Here is a 24,873-nt window from a genome sequence, read left to right as displayed (position 1 = left end):
GGCACCTACAAGGAGCTCCTGGGCAGCCTCGGCACCCCCAGCAAGGGCCTGAAGAGCGCCTCCCGCCTGGTGATGGAGAGAAGTGGGTCTCCTTCACCTTGGGGGGGGAGGAGGAGCGGGGGGGCTCAGCCCCGGGCGAGGGCTCAATGGGGCACTTTCTCTCCCCTCCCCCCAGAGCTGAGGATGAGAATCACCTTTGTGAACGAGCTGGAGAAATCCTACGGCTTCCGGCCCCGGGTGCTCAGCGGAAACGCCCGGGCGGATCTGCAGGAGATCAACCAGTGGGTGCAGCAGCGGACGGGGGGCAAAGTCGTCCGATTCCTGGGGGAGATCCCTGCCGGGCTCAGCATCCTGCTCCTGGGGGCTGCCTCTTTCAAAGGTAGGCCCGCCCGCCAAGGGAAGCCGGGCTCCTCCTCCGAAGGGAGGGCGTCCTCCACTCGGCCTTTCCTTCCCCTCCGGCCGCAGGGCAGTGGGCGACCAGGTTTGACCCCAAGCTGACCAAGCCTCAGGACTTCCACCTGGACGAAGGCCGGACCACCCGGGTGCCCATGATGTCAGCCCCCAGAGCCATCTTGAAGTACGGCTTCGACTCTGAGCTCAGCTGCAAGGTCAGCTAGGAGCGTGGGGGGAGGGGGTGGGCCAACTGGGGAAACACGGCTGCCCGGAGGCCCCACTGCCCTCTTCCCCCCCCAGCAGCCCTGGGACAACATGTTGGTCCCCTTACCTCACAGCTCCACGTGGGGCAGCCCCGATGGCACCTGAGCTGAGCAGCCCATGCAGTGCACCCCTCCCTCACCAGGGGTCCTCTCTGTGCACAGGCCGGGGGAGGCGTGGGAGGGGTGGCTTCCCCCCCCCGCCGAATGCCGAGCCGGCCTCTCGGCCCACTCCCCCTTCCCCGGCTGTTGCTGCAGATCGCCCAGCTGCCCCTGGTTGGAGGGGTCAGCCTGATGTTCTTCCTGCCCGAGAGCCTCACCCAGAACCTGACCCTCATCGAGGACAGCCTGACCGCAGAGTTCGTCCGCGACATCGACAAGCAGCTGAAGACCGTCCAGGCCGCGCTGAGGGTGCCGCGGCTGAGGCTGGTGGCTGAGACGAGTCTGGGGGAGGCGCTGCAGGCAATGCGTAGGTGCCTGGCAGGGGTCCTCGGGCCAAGGGGCCGAGCGGGCCGGTGCTCCTGCTGCCGAGGCTTCCTCTGTGGGTCTGGCCAGGGGCCGGCCCTTTCATGGGGCCTGGGGGGAGGGGTCCCAAACGGCTGCTTGCCCAAACAGGAGCCACTGCAACAGGTGAGAGGCATTTGTCCGGGGGGGCGAGCAGAGGATCCCTCCTCGCGGTGGTGAGCGGCTAGAAAGTCACTCGGCCTCCAGGCCTCAGCAGAGGGGGAGGGGGCAGCCGGGTGGTAACGGCCCTCCCTCCCTCCCTTGCAGGGCTCCAGGTGCTCTTCTCCACGCCGAACCTCGGCAAGATTTCCGCCAAGCCCATCAGGCTCTCCCAGGCGCATCACAAGGTGGCCTTCGAGCTCGGGGAGGACGGGGCCAGCCCCGTGTTTGCCTCGGAGACGGAGGCCGCTCGGCTGAACTTCCCCATCGACTACACGCTGGACAGGCCCTTCCTGTTTGTGCTTTACGACAACGACAGCGGCACCCTCCTATTCATCGGAAAGATCCTCGACCCTCAGCAGGCCTAAAGCGCTCCCAGACAACCCCCCCCGAGCCGCGGGAGCAAAAGGGGGGCACTCCTTGACTGTGTCCCGCAGCTGGTTTTGCTTACATGGTCCAATAAAAGAGCTTCTGCCTTAAAGAGCCTCCGGAGTGCCTTTTTCAACGCCCAACGGATGGTGGAGAAATGGCGGGGGGGGATTGTGGGGAGGACGGGGGGGGGAAGCAGGGAGTGAGGGAAGGCCCCCCTCAGCCAAGTCCACAAATGCAGCAGCCTCTTTTCCTTCCAGGCAACGATGCCCTTGGGCTGGCACAGACCCAGGCATGCCTGGCATCCTGGCAAGGCTACAGGGGGGGGGGTGAGGCCGTTGGACCCCCCCCGCCAGGCCGATCAGCAAGCCGGAGCCCAAGGTGGCCGCTCTGCACATGGTCCGGTGATTTCTTGCTTTGGCTCCTTAACGGGCGGGGTGTGTGTGTGCCAAGCCCCTTCCCCACAGTAGGCCGACTGGCGTGTCCACTCACAGCATCTCGGCTGCCGCTGCGGGTGCAGTTCGGAGCAGCTCCTCCTCCAGGCAGACCCTCATCTCTCGCAGCTCCTGCAGCTGGCCGCTCTCTGGGCCCAGGTGCACCCACAAAACCGCCTCGGCCCTCTGGACGGCCTGCAGGGCTTCGGAGGCCAAGCGCCTGGCGGCCCCGGAGGCAAAAAGGAAGAAGAGGGTTGGCGAGCGAAAGCCCTGGAGGCCCCCCCCGCCCCGGATGGACCCACAGGGCAGGCCCCCAGCACCAGACCCCTCCTGGGGGGGCTGCGCCTGGCCGGTTGGGGACAGTGTGGAAGGCAGGCGGTGGTGGTGCTGGGCCAGCCTGGGAAGCCGGAAGGCCAAGGTCACCAGACGGCCAAGGTCACCTTTGCACACTTCGCAACAAAAACAGACCCTCTCCTTCTGCCACAATCTGGACCCCCCCTCTTCCCGCGAAGAGCTTGGGACACCATGAACGGGAGGGAGGGGCAAGTGGGCAAGGGGCTCAAGGCTGCCCCGCTCTGATGTTCTTTGGCATACTGGGGGGGGAGGGGGGAGACGCTCTGTGGGCCTTTCAAGATCCTGCCCCCGGGCTCTGCAAGGAAAAAAGCAGAGTTTGGGGGGGGGGGGCGTTTCTTGAGTCTGTTCCCCGGCTGAGGGGGGCTCAAAGGGGTCATTTTCAGAGAAGCCTCTGCTAAACAAAAGTGCGTATAGTCAAGGCCGTGGTCTTCCCAGTTGCAATGTATGGCTGTGAAAGTTGGACCATAAGAAAGGCTGAGCGCCAAAGAATGGAGGCCTTTGAACTCTGGTGCTGGAGAAGACTCCTGCGAGTCCCTTGGACTGCAAGGCGATCAAATCGGTCGGTCCTAGAGGAGATCCACCCTGAGTGCTCTTTAGAAAGCCAGATCCTGAAGCTAAAACTCAAATCCTTTGGCCACCTCATGAGACTTCACAGCTAACAACAACAACTCTGCTAAAGCTTTTCTGAGATTTCTGTGCTGGACACAGCAAGGAGAAATTAACTCTTTTCTCTCTCTCTCTCTCTCCCAGCCCCCTCCGTCCCAGACCAACAACCGGGCAAGGCCGCCCGGGCAAGGCCAGTCCCTGGGCCAGGGCGCGAGGGAGCCCCTGTGCCGGTGAAGAAATGGGCCGGGGGCCCCCAGAGCACAAATGCGAAAAGAAAAGCCTGCCCCCACCGCCCCAGACCTCATGCCAGAGGCCGGCCAGCTCATCTCGAAGCCCACCCGGCGGAGCCTGTGGCCGAAGGGGAAGGGGCAGCGTGCTCACCCGTTGAAGAGGACCTGGGCCAGCTTGAAGACTTCCTGGCCGGCTTCGACGCTGTCAGGGCCGAAATGGGCCTCCACGGACCGGAGGCTCCTGCGCAGGTGCCCGGCTGCTTCCTGCCACCTCCCTGGGCCAAAAGCAAGAGGGGGGGAGGCCCTGAGAGGGGGGGGGAGCGGGAGGCGGCCCTCCCCTCGTTGCGGAAAGCGTGGATGCGCAGTAACACAAGCGGGTACAAACTACAGGCGATCCTCCAGCTGCAACCGTTCAGTTACAACGGCACTGAACAAAGTGACTTCCAATCGATCCTCACACCTGCAGCGTGCATCCTTACTCACAGGGTACAAAATTTGGGCACTGGGCAACTGGCATGCATTTACGACGGCTGCAGCGTCCCTGGGGCCGGGTGGTTGCTGTTTGCAGCCTTCCCGTGAGCGAGTGAATGGGGCAAGCCGGACTCGCTTAACGGCCCCACAATTCACTTAACGACTGCGGTGATTTGCTTAACATCCGTCAATAAAAAAGGGGGTCAAATCTGGCGGCCGATTTTAAAAGCCACGTTGCTCAGCAGCAGAAATTCTGGTCCTGATTTGAGGGGGGTGGGGTAAGTCAGCCCCCCCGCAGCCTCGGACAGCAGCGGAGGGAGGTGAAGGGGCGGCGCCAGGGGCCTCGTACCTGTGGCTGCATACACCTGGGCCAGGTGGTCCTCGATCTCGCCCATCCTCAGGTGCGCTGGCGAGAGGAAGCTCTGGGCGTCCAGCTGGCACTTCTGCAGCAGCTCCAGGGCCCGACCTGGCCCCAAAGGGAAGCGGGGGGGGGGGTGAGGGGCGGTCCTGACCGGCTGGACTCCCGCCCTCGCTGGCCAGGGGGAAGGACTGCGGGGCCTCCGCAGGGTGGCCAGCCGGGCCGAGTCAAAAAGGGGGGGGAAGACAGTGCTCCCCTCCCCATCCATCCTTCTATGACATCAGCTCTGCAGGGGGGTTCCTCACCTTCCCCCCCCCCTCTGACCCGTCCCTCCCACGGGGCTCGCCTCACAGAGCAGCTCTCCCAGGCAGAACGCTTCCGGGGCGTTTCTGCTGGGCAGATTTCGAACTGGGGCCGGAGCGGAAAGCCACCCCTGCAGGTGGAGGAAAAGGCCCCTGGCTCTTTGGCTCCTCCCACAAGGGGGGGAGCGCGTCTGGCTCTGGACGCCTGGCACAGCCCTTGCCGTGGCTGTTCGCAGGCAGGGGAGAGCTGGAGCCAACCAGGACAGAGCCCCCTTGAGGGGGAAGCCCCCCAGCTGCCCCCTGCTGGGCCTGGGGAGGAAACCCCACTTGGGCTGCCCATCCGCTCCCTTTGCCTTTCAGTCCAAGCCCATGCAGCGGCCGGGGGAGGGGGCCACGGGGGGGGGAGGGGGCTGATGACAGAAGAGGGGATTCCTCCATTCCCTCCCATGGTCTTGCTTTCCACAAGTGCCCCCCTCCCCCAATAACTCTGCCCCGAGAATTCCCTTCCCACTTGTTTGGGGAATGCACACACACACACACACACACACACCAGGGAAGGCCTTACTGCCCACCTTTAACAGTTCTCTAAAAAGAGACCCCCCATCTCCCCCTCCTCCCGGGCAGACGCCATGGCAGGAGAGCTGGGCTTGGGCCCGCCAGCAGACTCTGCAGGATGAGGAAGGCCCCCCCCCTGGGTGAGGGCATGGAGCTGCCCCCGCAGCCCTCCAGGGCGATCCCCAAGCCAGAGAGAAGAAAGGGGGGGGCTCTGAAGGAAACACGTCCCCCCCCCCCGTGAGGGGAGCGGCTGCTGCTCTGTGCAGAAACTCCCGCAGAGGAAGCCGGACTGCAGGAGGGCAAACCGGCACCTGGCAAGGCAGGCGGTCCCGTTGGAGGCACCCGTCTGGGCACGCCGGCACGGGCACACCTGCTCACAAGCATGAGGGCCGGTGCCACCCAGCTGAGTGGCTCAGCCGGCCTGAGAGGTAGGCTGCTTGCTCTCCAGGGAGTCAGGCACTCTGTTCACGCTCACGAGGCAGCTGATGCAGTCGGTCGATGTTGCATTTTGCTTACAGGATGGTTTGGGTTTAACTTGGGCCATTTTCAACCGGGAAGGGACACATCCAGTCAGTGTGAGAGACAGGCAACCCCCCCCTTCTCCCTCCCCCACCCCGTCTTCCCTCCTGGCACTCCTCCCCATTGCAAGGGCTGCTCCGGGTACAGGAAGGCTCAGGACCGGAAGTCGCAGGTCTGGGCTGCAAATCCAGGCAGCCCTCAGAAGGCAGAAAAGGGGTTTTTCCCCTGGGTTTTTTGTGGAAGAGGCTTGCTCTGAAATCCCCACCGTCTCCCAGGAGCAGCTCCCAGCCCCAGATTGGCGGCAGGCTGTGTGTGTGTCTGTGTGTGTGTGTCTGTGGGGGGGGGGGCTGAGGGGACTTTTGGAAGGGAGGTGAGGCTCCCTGTCTGAAGCCAGGAGGGTTTTTTAAAAAAAACAAAAACAAAACTGCAGCCCTGTTATTTGCTTATGCAAATAATTCACGTCAAACTGAGTAAAACAAAACGTATAACTTATGAGGAGCTGGTGGTGAAGGCCCCAGGCTAGAAAGCTGGAAATCAGGAGTTCCCGTCCACCTGAGCTGACAGAGGAGAATATTTCTGGCTCGGGAGGGGGGGGGGAGAAACCGGGGGGGGGGGCCTCCCTGAGCTTGGTACATTTTTTTTGCAGACGTTTCACGACCCAACTAGATAACGGCCTCGGTGCGCTGAAGACGCTAACCAGCAATAAACCCTCCAAGCTCAGAGAGCAGCAAGCTGGGCGACCGTGGGCCGATCCCTCTTTCATAGCCCAACCAACCTCGCAGGGTGGTTGTGGTGGAGGAAGCTAGAGAAGGAAGGAGGACTAGGTACGCCTGCTGTCTTGAGTGACTTATGAAGTCAGATACAAATAAATAAATAGGTTGCGATGATGCCACGTTCTCCCGGGCCCCCCTGGCGGCCCAGCGGGAACCCTTTTGGCCTCTCAAAAAGGACTCCGGGATGCAGGGGGGGAGGGGAGGGAGGGGCCTCACCCGGCTTGCCGTGCTCCAGGAGCTCCGAGGCTGTCTGGGTCGAGTGCCGAAGACGGAGGAGCCGGCGGTGGAAGTCCTCCTGGGGGGCCTGGTGGTTGCAGGCCTCGCCTGAGCAGCGGAGGAGGGTGCCGCTCCCCTAGGAAGCCCAGGGGAGACACGTTGGGGACGGCTCCCTGGTCCGGTGCTCCGACGGCCGGGCAGGCGGCCAGGCACGCCACGCTTGGCACCCAACACGTCTGGGCTGGCAGTGGGAGGGAGGGAGGGAGGGGCCTTGCACGCTCACCTGCAGCAGCACCTGAGCAGACTCACCTGCATGGGCCTCTGGCAGGCTGGGCAGCAGAAGAGGCTGGCCTCGGGGCCGTCCCTGGGCTGCAGCTCCTCCAAGCAGGCCCGACAGCGGCACTCGAAGAAGTACTGAGCCAGGAGCTGCCTGCGCCGCTCAGCAGCCCCCATTCGGCACCTGTGGGGCCCTGCTGGCAAGGGGGAAAAGGGGGGGCGAGGCAAGAGGGGAACGGTCAGCCTGGGGGAGGGGGGGCTGGCACAGATCTACACGAAGCCCAGCAGTTTCCGCTTGGCTGCTGTTTTCCGGTGAGCAGGGCTTTCTCCGTGGTGGCACCCTACCTGCAGAGTAGACCGCCCCCCCCTTGACACTCCTTCAGAAGGCCCTGGAGATGGGGTTCTGCTGCTGGGCCTGGGGGGACCCCAGGGGATATGCAGCCCACCAAGCGGCTTCCCTGGTTATTGTTGCCGGGGTGTGTATTATTATTATTAATTTAATTTGTATACCGCCCTTCTCCCGAAGGACTCAGGGCGGTGAACAGGGCAATACATAATAAAAACAAGATACAAAAATTAAAAATTATTAAAAAGTAATTAAACAACAATGCCCGTAATAAATTAATACAGATTAAAAGTTAAGACCAATTTATAAAATCCAACCCCATCCCATCAGGCCAGGCCAGCTTGTTCAAAAAGATGGGTTTTAAGATCGCGCCGGAAGGAGCGGAGATCGGGCGCCATCCGGAGCTCGACCGGAAGATGGTTCCATAAATCCGGCGCGCCCACAGAGAAGGCCCTCCCCCTGGGGACCACCAGTCGGCATTCTTTGACCGGTGGCACCCTGAGGAGGCCCTCTCTGTGGGAGCGTACTGGGCGGAGGGAAGTTGACGCCGGCTGCAGGTGCTCCCCAAGGTACTCCGGACCCATGCCATGTAGGGCTTTGTAGGTCATTACCAGCACCTTGAACCTCACCCGGAAGACAACTGGAAGCCAATGCAGCTCGCGGAGCAAAGGTGTGACATGGGAGTGTCGGGAAACCCCCAACACAACTCTCGCGGCTGCATTCTGTACCAGTTGGAGCCTCCGAGTGGTCTTCAAGGGTAGCCCCATGTAGAGAGCGTTGCAGTAGTCAAGACGAGAGGTCATGAGCGCATGAGTGACCATACGTAAGGCATCCCGGTCTAGATAGGGCCGCAACTGGCGCACCAGGCGGACCTGGGCGAAGTATGTGGGGGGGTGTGTAGATGGGCAATGACTGGGGTTTGTGTTGGCCTTTAACTTCTGTAAACTGTCCAGTCACCACAAATGGGGGAAACGGGCAGCCATATACATTTTTTCTAATAAATAAAATGTATATTATTATTATTATTATTTGGTTTTTAAATCGTTTTTCGTTGGCTTCAATGGTTGTTTAGTTTGTGCTCCAGTTATTTACACCAGCCACAGCCAGAGGCAAGCGGGGGGCGCAGTGGTATAAATTCAATAAAAATGACCGAATGAAACTTAGGGGGCCGAGAGCTTAACTAAAGCCTCAGACCAGCCCTCCCAGGGTTACCCCAAGATAAAGAGAAGCACTTTCAGACTGGCAAGAGCTTCCCCGCAAAAGCCATCCTGACCCTCGGGGGGAATGCCAGGAGGGCCGATTCCTGCTCACCGTAGCAGTGGAGGAGCTCCTGCCCGCGAGGAATCGGGCGCAGGGCCCTGACCTCCGCCATGCAGCCAGTGAAAGCCACGCTGGTGTTGGGGTCGCAGGAGTGGTTCAGCAGGCTGAGCGCCGGGAAGAGGCCCGTGGCCAGGCGCACCTGCCCGCTGCCAGCCACCAGCCCGTCTTCAGGCCCTGGGAGGAAGAGCGAAAAGCTGGAAGCCGAGACGCTCAGAAGACACGCAGCCTCCCTCTGACGCCCGCACCCCCGGCCTCTTAGGTGAGGGACGACAGCGCCCACCCCGCCCCCTGCGAGGCCGCCTCCACTGACCCGATGGGCGCAGGGCGGTCACAGCCTGGCCATTGCACTGCAGCTGCAGCACATGATGCAGCATGGCCTCCCCCAAGACTTCCAGCCCAGCGGGGGTGTCCGCTTCCTCCTCCGTGGCCCCCTCTGCGATCCAGGCTCCCAGGCCAGCGTCCTCCTCCAGGGCCTTGCACAAGGCGGCCACGCTCAGGCCGCAGAGGAACCTGAGGCCGGGGCTGTGCCGATCCGTGTGAGGCAGAAGGCTGAAGATGGCCCGGTAGGAGCCGCTGTACCGTCCGTCGTCCTCACAGCCAGGAATGGGCTGGGCGCCCTGCTCTGCAGCTGCCGCAACGACCGGGGCGCCTCCGTCCTGCGACTGGATGACCATGGCTTTCACTTGCGCGAAGCCGGCCAGCAGCACGGTCCGGAGGGCCACGTGGCAGAAGACTCCCAGCGCCAGCAGCAGCCCTCCGAGGGCACATTCTGCCCAGTGGTAGCTGCTCCACGCCAGCTGGGCACAGCCGGGGCCGCAGTACCTGCTGTAGCTGCACCCTCGGCAGGGCACGGAGGCCAGCAGCGGGCGCAGGCAGTGGTGGCAGTGGAGGTCGGGGTTGGACAGCCGCCCGTCCTGCAGGGCCTGGGCAGTGCCTTCCAGCAAGAGGCTCTCCCCGGGACAGAGGACGCTGGCGAACGCCGCTTCCCTCACTAAGAGCTTCCCAGGAGGAAGATCCTCGGCGGCAACTAAATGGCGCCCTCTGCAGCTGGAAAAACGCAAGCTCACGGCCACCGAGGCGCCAGAGACGTGGCTGCTCTCCTCCCAGGGCTCCGGATCCAGTGGAGCCTGGCCGGGCGCAGCAGGCGGCGGACGGAAGCCCCCGCTCTCCTCACCGCCTCCGTCCCGCAGCTGTTCCAGCCGGCCCAGCAGCGCCCGGTGACGGGCGGCCTCCGGCCTCTGCTCCGCAGAGAGGCTCTCCTGAACACGGCGCAGGGCGTCCGCCGCTTCCTGCAGCCGGCCCAAAGACAGCAGGCACTCAGCCCTGCGCAGCTGGATCTTCGGCAGCAGCTTCTCCGGGCAGCTCCCCGTCTGCTGCGCCCGTCCGATGTCCTCCAGGCAGACCTGCAGAGAGGAAGTCAGGTTCCCCCAGCTTCCAGGAAGGGGCCTGGTGGAGCCACCCCAGATTCTTGGCTGCTCGGGGGGGGGGAAACGTATGGCTAAAAGCGGCACTTTCTCCAGCCCCCTCCCCTCCCCCCCCGACAGAGGGAAGAAAGAGCCTGGAGGCGAGAGGAAGGAGGGTGGGGAACACGAGGGAGCCACGGAGGGCGGGCCAGAAAAGGACTGGCTGGCTTAGCACCAAGTCTGCTGGACTCTGTTTCCTTATCCCCACTTACTGGCGAGTCCTCGACTTAAAAACCATTTGCTTAGCGACTGTTCAAACTCACACTTGCACTGAAAAAAGGGACTTACAATCAGCGCTCGGAAAACTGTGGCAATACCCCACAGTCACATGATCGTAATCTGGGGCTTTGGCCTCTGCCGCACACAGAGGCCGGTGACAGCATCCCGGGATCCCACGATCACAACCTCCGCATCCCACTTCTGGCAAGCAAAGTCCAGGGGGGGAAGCTGGACTTGTTTAACGATGTGGGATTCGCTTAACAACTGTGGCAAAAAATGGCTGCAAAAGTGGGGGCAACTTACTTAAGAACTGCCTTGCTTAGCAACAAAACGTTTGATCCCAACTGTGAGCCAGAGGCTGTCCTGTAATTTCCTTCGTTTATCAGCTCGCCTCCTTTCTGCACTTCAGCTGCACCCCCCCCCGGGGCCCGTGGAACAGGCAGCTGTACGTAGCCATGAGTTGAGGCTGCACCCCCCCCTGCTCCTGCCCCAGAGGGAGGCCGCTCAGCTCCTTCCCCACACCTGCCTGCAGAGGACCTGGCACCTGGACTGGCTCAACATGGGCGCCACCAACTCCCCGTGGCTGTCCTGCCAGCCTTTGGACATGTTAGGAGAGCAGGGCTGCCTGGGGAATTCTGGGAGTCGAGATCCACACATCTTAACGATGCTACGGTGTGGGAGAGGCTGCGGTCTGAACAACTGCTCAGTGGGGAAAAAAACCCTCAGAGCGCCTGTCAGAACTGCCTCATCTTTAATTAAGAACCATTTTTAACTCCGTTTAATGAGAAAGGTATAGCTGACTAGAAGTCAAGCGAATTACCGTAGCGCAGGGGTCCCCAACCCCCGGCCCACTACCGGGCCATGAGCTTTTCAGAACTGGGCCACCCGAAGCGGCAGACGAGAGCATGCGTGCATCCCCATTTGACCGGGCAGTGAGTGAGCACCACACCCACTTGCCTGCCGCTGGCGCTGACAACCCCCCCATCCTCCCCCGCCACAGGCCGGTCCCCAAAGCCAGAAAGGCTGGGGAACTCTGCAGTAGTGCATGTCCAGAACTGAAGATCGGTCACCCAAACCCCCAAGTCTCACTTCTCCCTCCCGTAGCTGCCTCCCCTCGCCGGCCCCCACCCTCACGGCCCACCAAATTCAAACAAGGTGTTTTCAGGGCGGAGTGCAGGCGTAAGTTGGTACGCGCCCACCCTGACCCTGAAGCTCTTCCCAAAGGGCTACAGTGAACGTTCCTTTGCCTCTCAGCATCCCCCCTCCCACCTGCCCCCTCCCCGCCCAGTCCAGGGCAGCTCATACTGACTTGGCTGCGGAGAGCAAGCATGAGGTGGCAGCTAACGTTACTTGGAAATGCTCCTTTCTACAGCCATCTGGCAGACAAGGAATCTTTAAATCAGAAAGAATATAACGTCTTACTGGGTAGGGGGGAAAAACCTGTCCCTGGGAGGGAAGCATTTTGAACTCTGAGCAAAAGCAATTTATTAAACTCACCTCAAACTGACCAAGGTGGAAAAGGGCTGCAGAGCGATTGGCGTAACAGAGGGCCATTTCTGGACTGCCAGCCTCCGCGTGGGACAAGGCCTGCGAGAACCAAAGGCAGAGAGGACGTTTTACAGATTAGATCGGCCACACTGTGGCGGAATGCAGTCTGGATTCCGAGAGGGGGGAGCTGCGTCCCTCACCCCTGCACTTCCTGCTCCCCCCTCCGGCCATCTTTTAATTCATTTAATTTTTATTGCTTCGTTGCTTTGCTATTGTTAGGTTTACATTTTTTATCATTTTCTTCTGTTTTACTGTTGTAAGCCAACCAGAGCTGCCCCGTGGCGAGATGGACAGCAAGTACATTGAACCCGTGTTTCTCAACCTTGGCAGCTTTAAGATGTGTGGACTTCAACTCCCGGAATTCCCCAGGTACCAATGCTGGCTGGGGAATTCTGGGAGTTGAAGTCCACACATCTTCAACTTGCCACGACTGAGAAACACTTCATTAAACAAACAAATACATCCAGAAGGCCAAGAGGCAGCCAAACGTAAGTCAATGGTAGAGAGTTCGAACAGCTCTTCCCCACCCATCCTCAGAGTAAATTTACCGTGATGCAAGTACAGGGGTACCTTGGTACTCAACTGCTTTGAAAGTCATCTAATTTGATACTCGACACATTTTGATGCAAAATTTTGTCCCCGTACTCTAGTATGGTACTCAACACGCAAGGTAGAACTTTCTGATGTTGGCTGCCTTGAGACTCACTATATTATTTCTGATGGGAAAAATTTGTTTTAGGCGCTCGTTTTTGATACTCCTCTTGCCTCCCGGAACGGATCAACTCTGAGTCCTGAGCTAGCACCGTAGCTGCTCCAATCTGCCCAGGTTCTGTCTACAGGTGAGGAGCAACGAAGGAAACTGCTCAAGAGCAGCACTTTTGCCTCTTTCTTGATTCCGACACACCACCAGCCCCTCCCCGGCAGAGGCCAGGACCCCTTCCTTTGGGTTTATCAAGGCTCTCGCCCCACACAGTTGCGGAGGGGCCTAGAGTAAGACTCATGGCTAGAGGGCAGCGGTCTCCGTTGCTGATGGAGATGCGACGACGATGATGATGATAATTTTCTTTAGTTACTTATAGTTGATTTTGTTTCAGAGAAGACGAAATTGCACGAAGCTGTCGTGGGAGTCTGGTATAGGCAGTCCTCAACCGACGACCCTAATTGAGCCCAGCGTTTCCACGGCTAAGCAAAGTTTTTGTTAAATGAGTTTGTCCCGTTTTACAACCTTCCTTGCCGCAGTTGTTAAGCGAATCCCTGCCCCACGGACCGATTACAGGAAGGTCGCGAAAGACGAGCACCTGACCCGGGGAAGACGGCGACCATCGTAAATACCAGTCAGCGGCTAAGCGGCTGATTTCCGACCACGTGACCGGAGGGACGCCAACGGGCCACGTGGCTTTTTCCAGCGCAGGGTCGCTAAGTGAGCTGCCGTAAGTTGAGGACCACCTACCGCACAGGGCAGGCCGGAGTTTCCACCGCCAGGCGAGCCCTCCGCAGCCAGCTCGACGCGGTCGCTAAGCGAATAGCGCGGTCGCTAAGCGGGCCCGCCCGCCGCCCCCCCCCCGTTCCCCGCCGAGAGGGGCTCCCGGTTACCCTGGAGTAGAGCGCGGCGGCGGCGCGGTGCTCCCCGGCCCGGAAGCGACGGTTGCCCTCCTGCCGGCAGGGCTCGGCCAGCCGGGGCTCCTTCCGCACCGAGAGGCGGCCGGACAGGCGGCGGAGGCTCCGCTCCTCGGAGATCCTGCGGGGGGGGGGAGAGGGGGGGCGTTGGTGGGGTCAGGACGTCCGGCGGGAGGGGGGGGGCCGGGAGGGGCGGGGAGGGGGGGCGCTCACCCGAGGAGGGGGGCGGCCAGGCGGAGCGTCTCCCGGGGCGACGGGGCGCGCGCCAGCCCCTCCCTCCGCGCCGGCCCCAGAGAGGCCCAGAGGCGCCCCGCGCGCGCCCGCCACGCCGGGCCCGGCAGCAGCTCCATCCTCCCGGCAGCCCCCGCGCCAGAGCCAGGGAAGGGGCGGGGCCAGGGGAAGGGGCGGGGCCGGGCACGTGGCGGGAACCCTGGCGGGAATGGCGGCGGCGGCGGCGGGGCTGAGCGAGGGGGCCATCGCGGTGAGCGGCCCTCCCCCGGCCCGCGGAAGGGGGGGGCTCCCGGGCGGCGCCCCCAGACCCCCCCCGCCGACTCCCGCGCTCTTCTCTCTCTCTCTCTCTCTCTCCCGCAGGCCATGCTGCTGCAGGCGGAGCCGGTGGGGAGGCCGGTGCTGCAGCTGATCGTGAGTAGCGCCCTCCCTCCGGCGGGGACCGGGGCGGAGCGGGAGGGGGGGGCTCCCCATAGGCCCGGAAGGGCGTCCGGCGGGGGGGGGGGGAGAGACTTTCCAGTCTGGTAGGAAACGCCGCTGGGTGGCAGGTCGTCCTCGAGTTACGACCGCTCGGTTAGGGACCGTTTAAGTTTACAACGACGTTGACAAACGTGACCGTTTTTCACAGCTAGGGCCTTTGCAGCATCCCTCCGGTCGTGCGATCGTAACGGAGACGCCGAACGGCTGACTCATACTTACGACCGCTGCTGTGTCCCCTGTGGGGGGGGGTCACGCCATCCCCTTTTGCGACCCTCTGGCGAGCAAAGTCAGTGGGGAAGCCAGATTCGTTTAACAATCGGGTGACTAACAGCTGCGGTGATTCGCTTAACAACTGTCTCACTTAACGTGAGTTTTGTGGTCGTAAGTCGAGGACTGCCTACCCATTTGGAGCACTGGGTAGAGTCTTCCTCCCTGGCCGTTGATGTCGCCCAGGGCTGGGCTCGAGAGGCAGCCGGAGGCAGGAGGGCCGAGGCGCCTTCCCTGCCCCTGAAGGGATTCCTGAGTGCCGGAAGAGGCAGCCTAGGCGGGAGGGGGGATAAAGTGCCCCGTTGCCCAGAAAGGAGCCTCCCCCGCTGACCTGTGTGCCTTTCTCTCCTAGACGATCCGCCCCATCTCCACGGGGAACGGCCCCCCACGCTACCGGATGCTGATGAGCGATGGCGTGCACACCCTTTCCTGTAAGGACCGACGTGTTGAGAGGGCTCAGAGTGAGAAGGAGGCTGCGAAGAAGCCCTTTCGTGGTTGCCAGTAGAAAGGGGGGGGGATAGCAGCCATAGAGATCAGGGGGACCGTATTCTCCAGTTCAGCCCATCCGGTTTCTTGACTTCGTACTCCACCTTTCTGCTCTGTTGAGGACTGGAGGAAGTTGAGGTTCACAGCACAAAACCTCATAAGGTTCACACGGATTAAAATCATAAAGTAGCCATTTTCAGAAAGAAACAGGGTTAGGGGCTGATGGCTGCCTGAGACCCCGGTGGGGGCTGCCACTGCAGGAGGCAAATCCTTTGAGTTGGGCACCAAACCCCTGTGCTGGGGGGGGGGGCACAGAGAACGTCACTGCCTTGTACAGGAATGTTTGACGGAGCCGCCCCTCCCTCCGTGGTGATATGCAGCTTCTGAGGTTTTGCTTGATAAAAAATACAGGAAAGCAGAAGTTGCCTTCAAGTTTTACGTTTTTGTTCAGCTGAACAAAAAGACGGGTTCCTCTAAATGAGAGCAGCTGCAAATGACAAGAAATCCTTGTATTTATTCTTTCTGGTTACATAAGCAAGCCATCCAGCAAAGCTGACACACGTATGATAAAGATTTCACCCAGTAAGTCTGGCGTACAGTAGATAAGAGCAGAGGTAACAAGCGTGTTTCCTTTTGGGTGTTTACCTAAAGATACAGCATGTTCTCGGGTGGGTTAGGACATTGAGTATTTTCCTTTGCTGGCCTTTCATGACCCTGCATCCAGGACTTTGCACCTGTGCCCAAAGACATCAATTGCACATTCACAATCGATGTTTCCTACACTGTCCCCTAATTCCAGGTCAACAATGGCTCCTTCCCAGCTTGGCATTGTAACTGCCGCTAGACAGGGGTGACAAGGAGGGAGGTGGCATTTGAGTTTCATCAGGAACAGAGAGGCTGGTTTGGCTTCCATTTTTTGGCCTCGGTGGGCTCCAGTCTTTGGGCCGGCCAGGAGCCGCGTAGCTGGAGAAGGGGCTGGGTCAGGGCTGGAAAGCCCAGCCTGGATGAAAGAGGGTTTTTTCCCCACGACAGGGAGGATGTTGGAAGCCAGTGGGCCCTCCTTGAGACTGGGAAGGCCTCTTCAGCTCCTTGGGCTCCCCAATTTCTTTCCCTCTATCAGCAGCGTTTTGCCAACCGTCTCAAAGTCCTGTAAAGCTGCTGGAAGTATTTATCTTAATCCCCTAGAATTCACTCTGTGCACTGACCAGGAAGGGTTTGCTTTGACTAGAGCAGGGCTTCCCAAATGGGGCAACTTTAAGACATGTGGACTTCAACTCCCAGAATTCCTCAGCCAGCTAGGGAATTCTGGGAGTTGGTCCACACATCTTAAACTCGCCACGTTTGGGAACTCCTGGATTAGAGAACAGTTTTCTTGGGCAGCTTTGTTCCTTCAAGGATTCATTCCCTGCAGCCGCCGCCCTGTTTAAGAGCTGAAGAACATGGGAACCTTGTGCCCCTCAAGATGAGATCTGCCCTCTCTTTTCCTCAAATCCTGGCTCTGCCATTTGGCCTGGCCGGGGGTCTTCCATGCCAAAGGTGGATACCAGACAAGGAAGACCCCACCCCAGTTATATTTTGGTGTTTAACTTATTTAATCCTGTTTATTAATTTGTACTTGCTTTCATGATGTTGCAAGCCGCCCAGAGTTGCTTGACCAGAGATTGGAGGCACATAAATTTAGTAAATAACTGATGAGGCCTCGTGGCGCCAGGAATCGGCTCAACCACAGGAAGTGCTCCAGGCAAAGGAGCACCAGGGCCTGTTCCACAGGAAGCCACAGTGGGCATCCCGAGGCCTCTCGCCCAGAGCAGCCCCGCTCTTCGGGAACCCCTGCTGGTTCTCGGGCTGCTTCTGAGCTTTGGGCTCTGGACATGGGCGGTGGGGAAGGGAAGCTTAGCTGGGAAAGGTGTGGTGCCCGATATAGGAAGAGGCTTCGGCACAAATGCCGTTGGGTTACAAAACTGGTTGCCAAGTGGCACTTCCGATGATTGCGTTAGAGACTGCAGTAACATTTTAATTTGTATTGTAAGTGTTTGATCAAACACGGCTTGCCAAATGAGACGCTGATGATAAGCAAAGTGCAGCCAGCTTTTAAACTTCCCAGGGTTGAGGGCGCAATTTTAACCTCCTGGACGTTGGGCTCCTCACACCGGCCTGTCTTCCTTTTGCAGCTTTTATGCTGGCCACGCAGCTGAACCCTCTGGTGGATGACCAGAGCTTGACCGCAAATGCCATTTGCCAGATTAACCGCTTCATTGTGAACACTCTGAAGGATGGAAGGTAACTCTGGGAAGGCAGAAGAGTCGCCGCTTGGTCCTGGCTTAAAGGAAGGCCCCGAGGGCGCCTGTGGGGACTGGGAATGGCTCCCTTTTTCCTCAAAGGCCGTCTGGTACTTTTGCAAAATGACAAATGTCCTTATTTTCATCTGCCCACACAAATCAGTGAATCATTCCTGGCACGCACAGGGTGAGAAAAGACTGCTTTAGAGGAGATGGCACTTTGTTGTGTTATCGCAGAATAACAAGCCAGGATCGCCAGGAACTTTGCCATCAAAGCTCCCCCCATGTGGCCCCTCCCATAGTGAGAAGGGCTAAAGACAGAAGCTGGAAAAAACAGGGTCGGGCGTAGGCTCAGGTGCCGGGTTGCAGCTGTAACAAGCTGGCCATTAACCTGGGCTCAAACCAAGCTTGGTTGTAGGAGAGACCTGCAGGACAACACAAATCCAGTTACAAAAATCCCAACTTGTGTGAGGCCCTTGGTGCTCTGAGCTTTTTTGATTTCTTGCAGACATTTCATTGTCAAACTCACGTGCTGACGATGTTGTCTAGTTGGGTGATAAAACATCTGCAGGAAAGCAGCCAGGCTCAGAGAGTCCCAAGGACCCCACAGCTCAGCCCCAAAACATTCTCTCCTGTCATCCCAACTTATATTTGAATGGGATCCGAGTGGGCAGGAAGTGGCCAAGAAAGGAACCGTCGTGGACAGTGCCCAGAAAATGCCACCTCGCTGTGAAGCTGCTCCTAAAAGAAAACGGAAGTCCTGGGACCCTCACAGACCCCTTGTGCAAATCGGCGGGATGCACCCGTGGGTGGAGACGCCTCTGTGCTTGGGGGGCAGCAAAGGGACCCCAAGATCATTGCAGACAGCTCCCTTACAGCGGCGGGAGGGGGCATCCAACCACACGAGGAAGGCACGCAGAGGAAGGGAAGATTTTCCCATTTTCACCCTCATGCCAAATGCAGGGCCACTGAGGGGCCCCTTCCGCACCCAGCGCATAGCTAACCGGGGGGGACCATTGTTGGCAAGATGGAAAGGGGAGCTGGGTGGGTTCTCAGTTGGGGGGTCGGGTCCGCGGCCCTGGGTGTGCGTGAGAATGTGCGCATGGGCTGTTCTTGCCCTCTGGTCCAGGGCTGAGGGTCTCCCCCTTGGCCACCTTGGGGCCTGGGCAGCCGAGTCAGGCAGGCTGAGGCAAGACCATCACCTGGGCATCACTAACTGCCAGAGAGCTAACCCCTGCAGGTGGCCGGTCACCGGTCATGTGTTCATCGCATAAAACCGGAGCTCGGGGCACTTTTGTGCAGATGCGGTCGCCGCCTGTCGCCCTGTGGAATAGCCAAACGAGCACAGGCAGCTCGTAAACGCAGCGGCTTCCTAGAGCTTGGGCGATTTAGTCACATGCGAGGGATGGAAATGAAGCAGATGGGACTTCCTGCTTGGCATCTCCTGCCACCGTGCAGAGCGAGAGGGGCTTTTGAGGAGGGGAAGGCAGTTGCCTGCGCGTGGATGGCAGGAGGAGGGGGACAGGGTCATTTTCAAGTAGGGGCCTCGGATATGGATCGGGGTGGGGGGAAGGACTTGTGAGAAGAGAGCCCCCCTTCTCCTGACTGCAGAGGTTGCATTTAGGGGCTGTCGGAAATGGCCTGCTCTGAGGGGTTGCGGTTGAGATGGCTCAGAAGAGCATCAAGGCGTCGTAACAGGCGGTCCTCCATTTACAACCACTCAAAGTTACAACAACACTGAAAAAGTGGCCATTGCATCATCTCCACAGTCATGTAATCAAAAATCAGAGGCTTGGCAACTGGCGTGTGCTTATGACAGTTTGCTGTGTCACGTGATCCCCTCTTGGGACCTTCTGACAGGCAAAGTCAATGGGGAAGCCGGATTCACTTAACAGCTATGTTACTCACTAATCGACTGCAGCGATTTGCTTAACAACTGTGGTAAGAAAGGTCGTAAAGTAGGGCAAAATGCACCTTAACTGCTGCCTCGCTTAGGAACAGAAACTTTGGTCCCCATGGGGGCCACAGGCCGAGGGGTCCCTGCAGCCTGGGGGCTTGCTCCTGTCCCGCTGCCCTCCGAGAGGGACTCCCCAAGGAGCCTCGCCAGCCAGGTGCTCATGGCAGCCCGTGTGGCCGGGAGAGGCCCCGGCTTCCATCTCGGCCCTGCCTGGCCTCCGTAGCCCACCTGCCTGCTGGCCTGCCGGGACGCGTCTGGCAGCCCTCCTGGCCACGGGGGCCTTTGGGGCAGCTTGAACGTTCCGAGGTCGGCACCGCCGGCTTTGTCTGGCGCCTGTCCCTCCACCGGGAGTTCGGCCTGCTTGGCCCTTTGGCTTGGGCTGCCTCTGGGTGGAGCAGCGGTCCGGATGCTGGCAAAAGCTACCTTCATGCTCCATCGAGATCTCTCGGTTTGAGCTCCCGGCCTCCTTTTTAGGTGCCAGCTTAAGAAGCGGGTTCGTTTTTACTAATAAAAGAAGCAAACAAGCCACGATCCCCTGTTTGGAGAACAAGCCAAGAAAACTATTTCCGGCTGATGGGGAGGATCCACGGGGATGGTGGGTGACGCTTCTCCTGCTCGGCCAGTCTGAGCTGGGCAGTGGGCTAGAGGAGCCCCCGCCCTTCGCTCAGGGCCCCGCTGGGCCGGGGTCTTCGGCAAATCCAGCAGGCCTCTGGAGCCCACCCGTGTTTGTCTTTGTAGGCGAGTGGTGGTCTTGATGGAAATGGAGGTTCTGCAGCCGGGTCACGCCGTCCCCACCAAGATTGGAAATCCAGTCCCGTATGTTGAAGGTAAACCACCTTTCCTAGCTGAGTCCTGCCTTTTGCCCAGGTTCTGGTCTTTGAACCTGGTTTAATCATGGCCGCTTTCCTGTCGTCTGTTGATGCCCCTTGGTGAACCTCATTGGAATGTATGGGGGGGGGAGAATTGGCGTGGAATCACAAAGCCCAGCAGGATGGCATTCACTGGCTTGGAACAGCAGGGAACAGGCCCGTTTTCAGAGCTCTGTGACCGACAACGATTAGTGGCTGAACCACGGGAGAGCCACAGAGATCTGAGGATCTGGGCTCTCTGCCGAGGGAGGGGCACCCACGGGGGCCCCAGCTCAGCCCTTCCCTGAGGTTGCCCCCCCCCAAGAGCTGCTCCTGGCATTTCCCAGGAGCTGCGAAGGGCATTTGGGAAGCCGTGGAGCTCCTGAGCTGGGGTGCGTGGAGTTGGGCCTGGCTTCTTTTAAGCCCCCCCCCGCCAGCTGTTTCCGTAAACGGAGTGGCCTAGAAGAGGGAAGGTTGGGGTCCCGTATGAAGGCTAGTCCATGGACTCCCAGGGCTGAGCGGCCCCCACTGCCCCACAGCGCTTTCTTCCGCTCTGCCCTTGGCCTGTCCAGACTTTGGGTCCAACCTTGGATTCTCTCGCCCAGCCCCGTTGCAGGAAAGGGGCAGACAAAGGAGCCGAGGAGGGGCCGGGCTTTTTGTCCAGGGGGGGTCAACGCAGGTCAACCCTGAGCTGAAGCCCTTCCGGAATCGCTGACAACCCCCTGACCCCGGTTGCTGCCTTGGCCCTGGAGGTGCGACTCCCCACCTACCCCTCCTCTAAATCCGGAGGGAGGGAAGAGGTTTGTGAGCGAGCCAGCGGGAAACCTGCTTGCCGACTGTCTCCGGAGCTGGGACCACTCAGCCGAGCCAGGACTGTTGAGCCGAGGCCCCCCTTGTGAGATGGTCTCACGAGGTCGATGGATCGTTAAGGTGCTTCCAAGTGAAAAGCAGAACGCAGAGATGCAATCATATGATCTTTATTTATCGATAGATTAGAGAGAAAGAATTACTTGGCATGGAGGCATCCATGCCTGCATGTGAGAGAGAACAAAAGAACAGAGAGCAAGCTAGCATAGCATAACTGGAACAGAACAAGAACTAGAAGCAGAACGAAGAGCAGCCCCTTGAGCAGAGGTATTTATGGGGGGTCTCAGCCCCTCCCTAACCATAAAACTCTCTCACCAATGGGACTGCAGGGGCCTGGGACCCCTGACTCATCAGTGGAAGCAAAGAAGCCTCTTTGCTCCCATCTGATGACCTTTTGGGGGAACTGCCATGGCTGGCACAAAACATCTAACAGTTCCTCTTCTTGCCAGCCAATGACAGGGACCAGTGAATGTGTGTGAGGGGCGAGCAGGTGTCATAGACATGCACAAACACGTTCAGAAGACCAAACACAAACGCTTACACAGAAGGTTGTGCCGGTCAATGGGAACAGGTTTGGTGAACAGATCAGCTATCTGGTCAGTTGTGTTACAATGCTCAACATGTATAAAACCCTCTGGCAAGCTGCCGGACATTTTTATAGCGTATGTCTATGTGGCGGGACCTAGAGCCCACCGCATATGCCCCCGAGATTGCAATTGCGGCTGTGTTGTCCTCTTGAATTTGGATGGACAGAGGAGGAGATGCCCAGATGTTTGTTATCAGATCATTGAACCAAATCAAATCATTGGCCGTGTCTGACAGGCTGGCATATTCAGCCTCGGCCGTGGAGCAAGAAACAAATTTTTGCTGCCTAACATGCCAATGGACAGGACAGCCATTTAGCAATATGAGGAAACCAGAGGTGCTCCGTCTACTCTTGGTGTCACCAGCCCAGTCTGCGTCTGAGTAAGCGGAGAGCTGGGCCGTCTTCCCCTTCTCTGGTTCCAGCACAAGGAGAGCATCGGTCGTGCCCCTGAGGTACCTAAGTACCCTCTTAACAGCAGTCCAGTGGAATTCCTTTGGGTGTTCCACATGCCTGGACAATAGATTGACAGCTAAAGCTATGTCAGGCCTGCTCCAATTGCTGATGTATAGCAAGGAGCCAATCACAGATCTGTAAAGCTTATTATCTGTGAACTCAGGACCGTCCTTGTGAGTGTGATTGTAATAGTCACTTTGTATCGGGCTATGCGTTGGGTTAGATTCTGCCATTTTGCATTTGGCCAATAACTCCTCTATCTTTTCTTTTTGAGATAGAGCGAACCCCCCCTTAGTGTCCAAGATGTGCACACCCAAGTACTTGTCAACCCACCCCAAAGACTTCAGAGTAAACTTTTCTTCCAGGGCCTTGGCAAATTCATCACACCCTTCCTTGTCAGGCCCTACATATAGTAGGTCGTCCACATAAACTAACACCCGTTCTGTGGTACCCTTGGAGTTGCGTGTGAAGACACATTCATCTGCATGGGATGCAGTGAAACCAACTCGTTCTAAACTTTTTCTAAGGCAGTCATACCATAATTTCCCCGACTGCTTGAGGCCATATAACCCTTTGTGGAGCAACCATGTATTTCCCCTTTCTTGCTGGTAGCCAGGAGGGGCCCTCACGTAGATCTGCCGGTCCAAGTTGGCGTGGAGGTAAGCCGTCTGGATGTCGAATTGAAAAACTTCCTCCCCCTGAGCGGTTGCAGTTACGAGGGCGGCTTTGACGCTCTCTGCCCGGACGGTTGGAGAGTAGGTCTCCCCGTAGTCCTCCATGTAGCGTTGAGCGAATCCCTGAGCTACCAAACGGGCCTTATACAGGTAGAGGCCATTGGCAAGTGGTTTGGCCTTGTAAACCCACCTTGTGCCAATGACTTTTCTCTCCTTTGGTGGTTGCTGGGGGGTGAAGACCTTGAGTTTTCTTAGGCTGTCCATTTCCTTCTCCATCGCGAGCTGCCATTTCTCCTGTTCTTCGATGGGCAGCTCCTGGATGTCAGAGAAAGATTTTGGGGTGACCACAACACTGTTGACAGACGCGATGTGCCCAATGTCAATTCTCTTTGGCGGGATCCCTTTGTTGGACCGCTTTGACCTCCTTACCTTCTGCCACTCACCGCCCTTTTCTTCCGCGGGTCTCTGAGGCGTCGCTGGGGGTGAAGACGGCGTGTCTTCCCCCATGGGACTGGACGCATCTTCGTCTTGTTCCTCACTTTCGTCGGAGGCAGGGTATGTGGTCGCCTCAGGTGATGTCGTGGTCGGTGTGTCCTTGCTGGGTCAGTTGGCATATGGGCTCAGATCATTTGAGTGGATCTGGGTCCAATTGGAGTCCTCTTCGAAAGAGGCAGATTGGGAAGTCACAGGCCTGCCCCCTTCTCCCAGGAAACGATAGGCCTTGGAGCCAGGAGCATAGCCCAAGAACCTCAGTCTCTGGGAGACAGATCTCCCCTTCTTCCGCAGCTGCTTGGGGATGTGTACCCACGCGTAGGAACCAAACACACGTAAATGTCCCAGACTTGGTTTCCTACCGTGGACCAGGAAATATGGGGTCTGGTCCACAACACTGCTCCAGGTGCGGTTTAAGGTGTAATTGGCGTAGTGCACCGCCTCTGCCCAGTATGATTCTGCGACCCCAGCGTCTGCAATCAGACTACGCATCATAGTTTGCAGGATTCCATTTCTTTTCTCTGCTACGCCATTCTGAGCAGGGGTGAATGGTGCAGTAAGAAAATGGCGGATGCCCTTACGCCTTACCCAGTCCTGGAAGTTTCGGGACATGAACTCAGCCCCGCGATCGCTCTGCAGTTGTGCGATCTTGGTCTTGTACTGGGTCTCTACAAAGTTGTACAGTGACTTTATGGTGTCAAAGGCTTCGGATTTTTCTGTGAGGGTATACACGTGGCCGTATCGTGATAAATCATCAACGGCAGTGAGAAAATACTGTCTTTTCCCTAGGGATGGTATGAAAGGCCCAACCAAATCAACATGTACTAATTGGTATGGGTATTGGGCCTTACGCAGTGACATCTTAGGGATGGGGGCAGCCTTCCTCTTTGTCTTCTTGCAAATGGCACAGTCCAGGAACACGTCACAATCCTTGAGCTGGACTCCCTCAGCAAATTCTCCCATCTTTTTAACTACAGGGAAGCTTGCATGACCTAATCTTCTGTGTAAGAGATGGGCACACTTATCGTGGAGCGGCTTCCCCACTGACACCCTCTTGGCTCTAGTTGCCTTGAGTGGTGCTGTAGGTGCCTGCTGAGATTCGGGTTTCTTGCCCACACTGCCCTTGGAAATCCTTTGGGCAGGCTGTGGGGGCTTGAGTGCAACCGCTTCGGCCTTGCGCTCCTTAAACAGCCTTGGGGCTGGCTGTGGGGCCCCTTCTGAGGTGGGTGGGCTCTCGGGAGAAGTATGGCAAACCATTTATGATGGCAATATTTCCAATGACCCTCTGGTTCCGGGTGACATGACCTCCCCCCTTGTGAAATAAAACTTCCACCTTGTCATCGTCACACAATTTGATAATGCTTAATAGGTTGTTGGCAATGGAGGGAGCGTGCAATACCCCTTCAACTTTTCCTAGCCCGGGTACAGAAACGGTGCCCTCCCCAACAACCAAAGCCTTATCCCCATTTGCCACCTTGACAGATGAGTGAATTTTCTTTAACCTTTTAAACCCTTGACTCATTGGTAATGTGAGATGAAGCTCCAGAGTCCAGTAACCATAAGTCAGTGGGGCTATCAGCCTTTGTTATGGGGGTGAGGGAACAATTATGCAGAAAATTGCCCTTGGCACTACCTTTTCCCCCACCACGCCCCCTTCCTTGCCCCTTCCTTGATTGGGACCGCACTTGGGGCCTTGTTGGTGATGGGGGCAGTCTTTCTTGAGGTGCCCCTCAGAGTCACAGATGAAACACTTAAGTAGAGCATTAACCTGCTCTGAGTTGTGGTGCCCCCTTCTGGCTTGCTGAGTGGTGACTCTGGCGTATTCTCCTGCATCTCTTCTCCTCCTATCTTCTTCGATGAGTCTCCCTGTGAGGTAGGACAGAGTCATGGCTTCCTTCGTTGTCCCCTCCAGTGAAACAATGCAGCTGCTCCAATTTCTGTCCAGGGAAGCCAGAATGACAGCG

At 58.4% G+C, this 24,873-nt stretch overlaps 2 protein-coding genes across 4 annotated transcripts in view; one reads left to right on the top strand and one right to left on the bottom strand.

Annotated features, from left to right (window-relative positions):
• Positions 1-24,873, top strand: part of RPA1 (replication protein A1) — a 216,070-nt gene that overhangs the window by 174,346 nt on the left and 16,851 nt on the right. Inside the window, exons 2-6 of one of the 3 annotated variants that reach the window (XM_083379727.1) lie at positions 13,740-13,773; positions 13,884-13,934; positions 14,620-14,698; positions 16,925-17,033; positions 19,728-19,816. In XM_083379727.1, the coding sequence (XP_083235853.1) occupies positions 13,740-13,773; positions 13,884-13,934; positions 14,620-14,698; positions 16,925-17,033; positions 19,728-19,816 (362 nt within the window). Of the gene's footprint in view, positions 1-13,739; positions 13,774-13,883; positions 13,935-14,619; positions 14,699-16,924; positions 17,143-19,727; positions 19,817-24,873 lie in introns of those variants that run through there. The other 2 variants (XM_083379729.1, XM_083379728.1) reach the window with 2 other exon arrangements.
• Positions 614-13,662, bottom strand: SMYD4 (SET and MYND domain containing 4; the record flags this gene model as incomplete). The annotated part of the gene is made up of 11 exons (XM_083379683.1): positions 13,506-13,662; positions 13,269-13,413; positions 11,625-11,714; positions 8,756-9,848; positions 8,437-8,619; positions 6,813-6,973; positions 6,504-6,639; positions 4,130-4,246; positions 3,461-3,584; positions 2,178-2,339; positions 614-1,274 (listed from the first exon to the last, which is right to left on the bottom strand). Exons 1-11 carry the CDS (start codon positions 13,640-13,642, stop codon positions 614-616), a joined length of 3,009 nt encoding a protein of 1,002 aa, XP_083235809.1. The 5' UTR covers positions 13,643-13,662.

The sequence above is a fragment of the Vipera ursinii genome (genome assembly GCF_947247035.1).
Source record: "Vipera ursinii genome assembly, chromosome: 1".
Taxonomy (NCBI): Eukaryota; Metazoa; Chordata; class Lepidosauria; order Squamata; family Viperidae; genus Vipera; species Vipera ursinii.
Note: the sequence above shows the minus strand (reverse complement) of the source record. Positions and strands in the feature narration are given on the sequence as shown.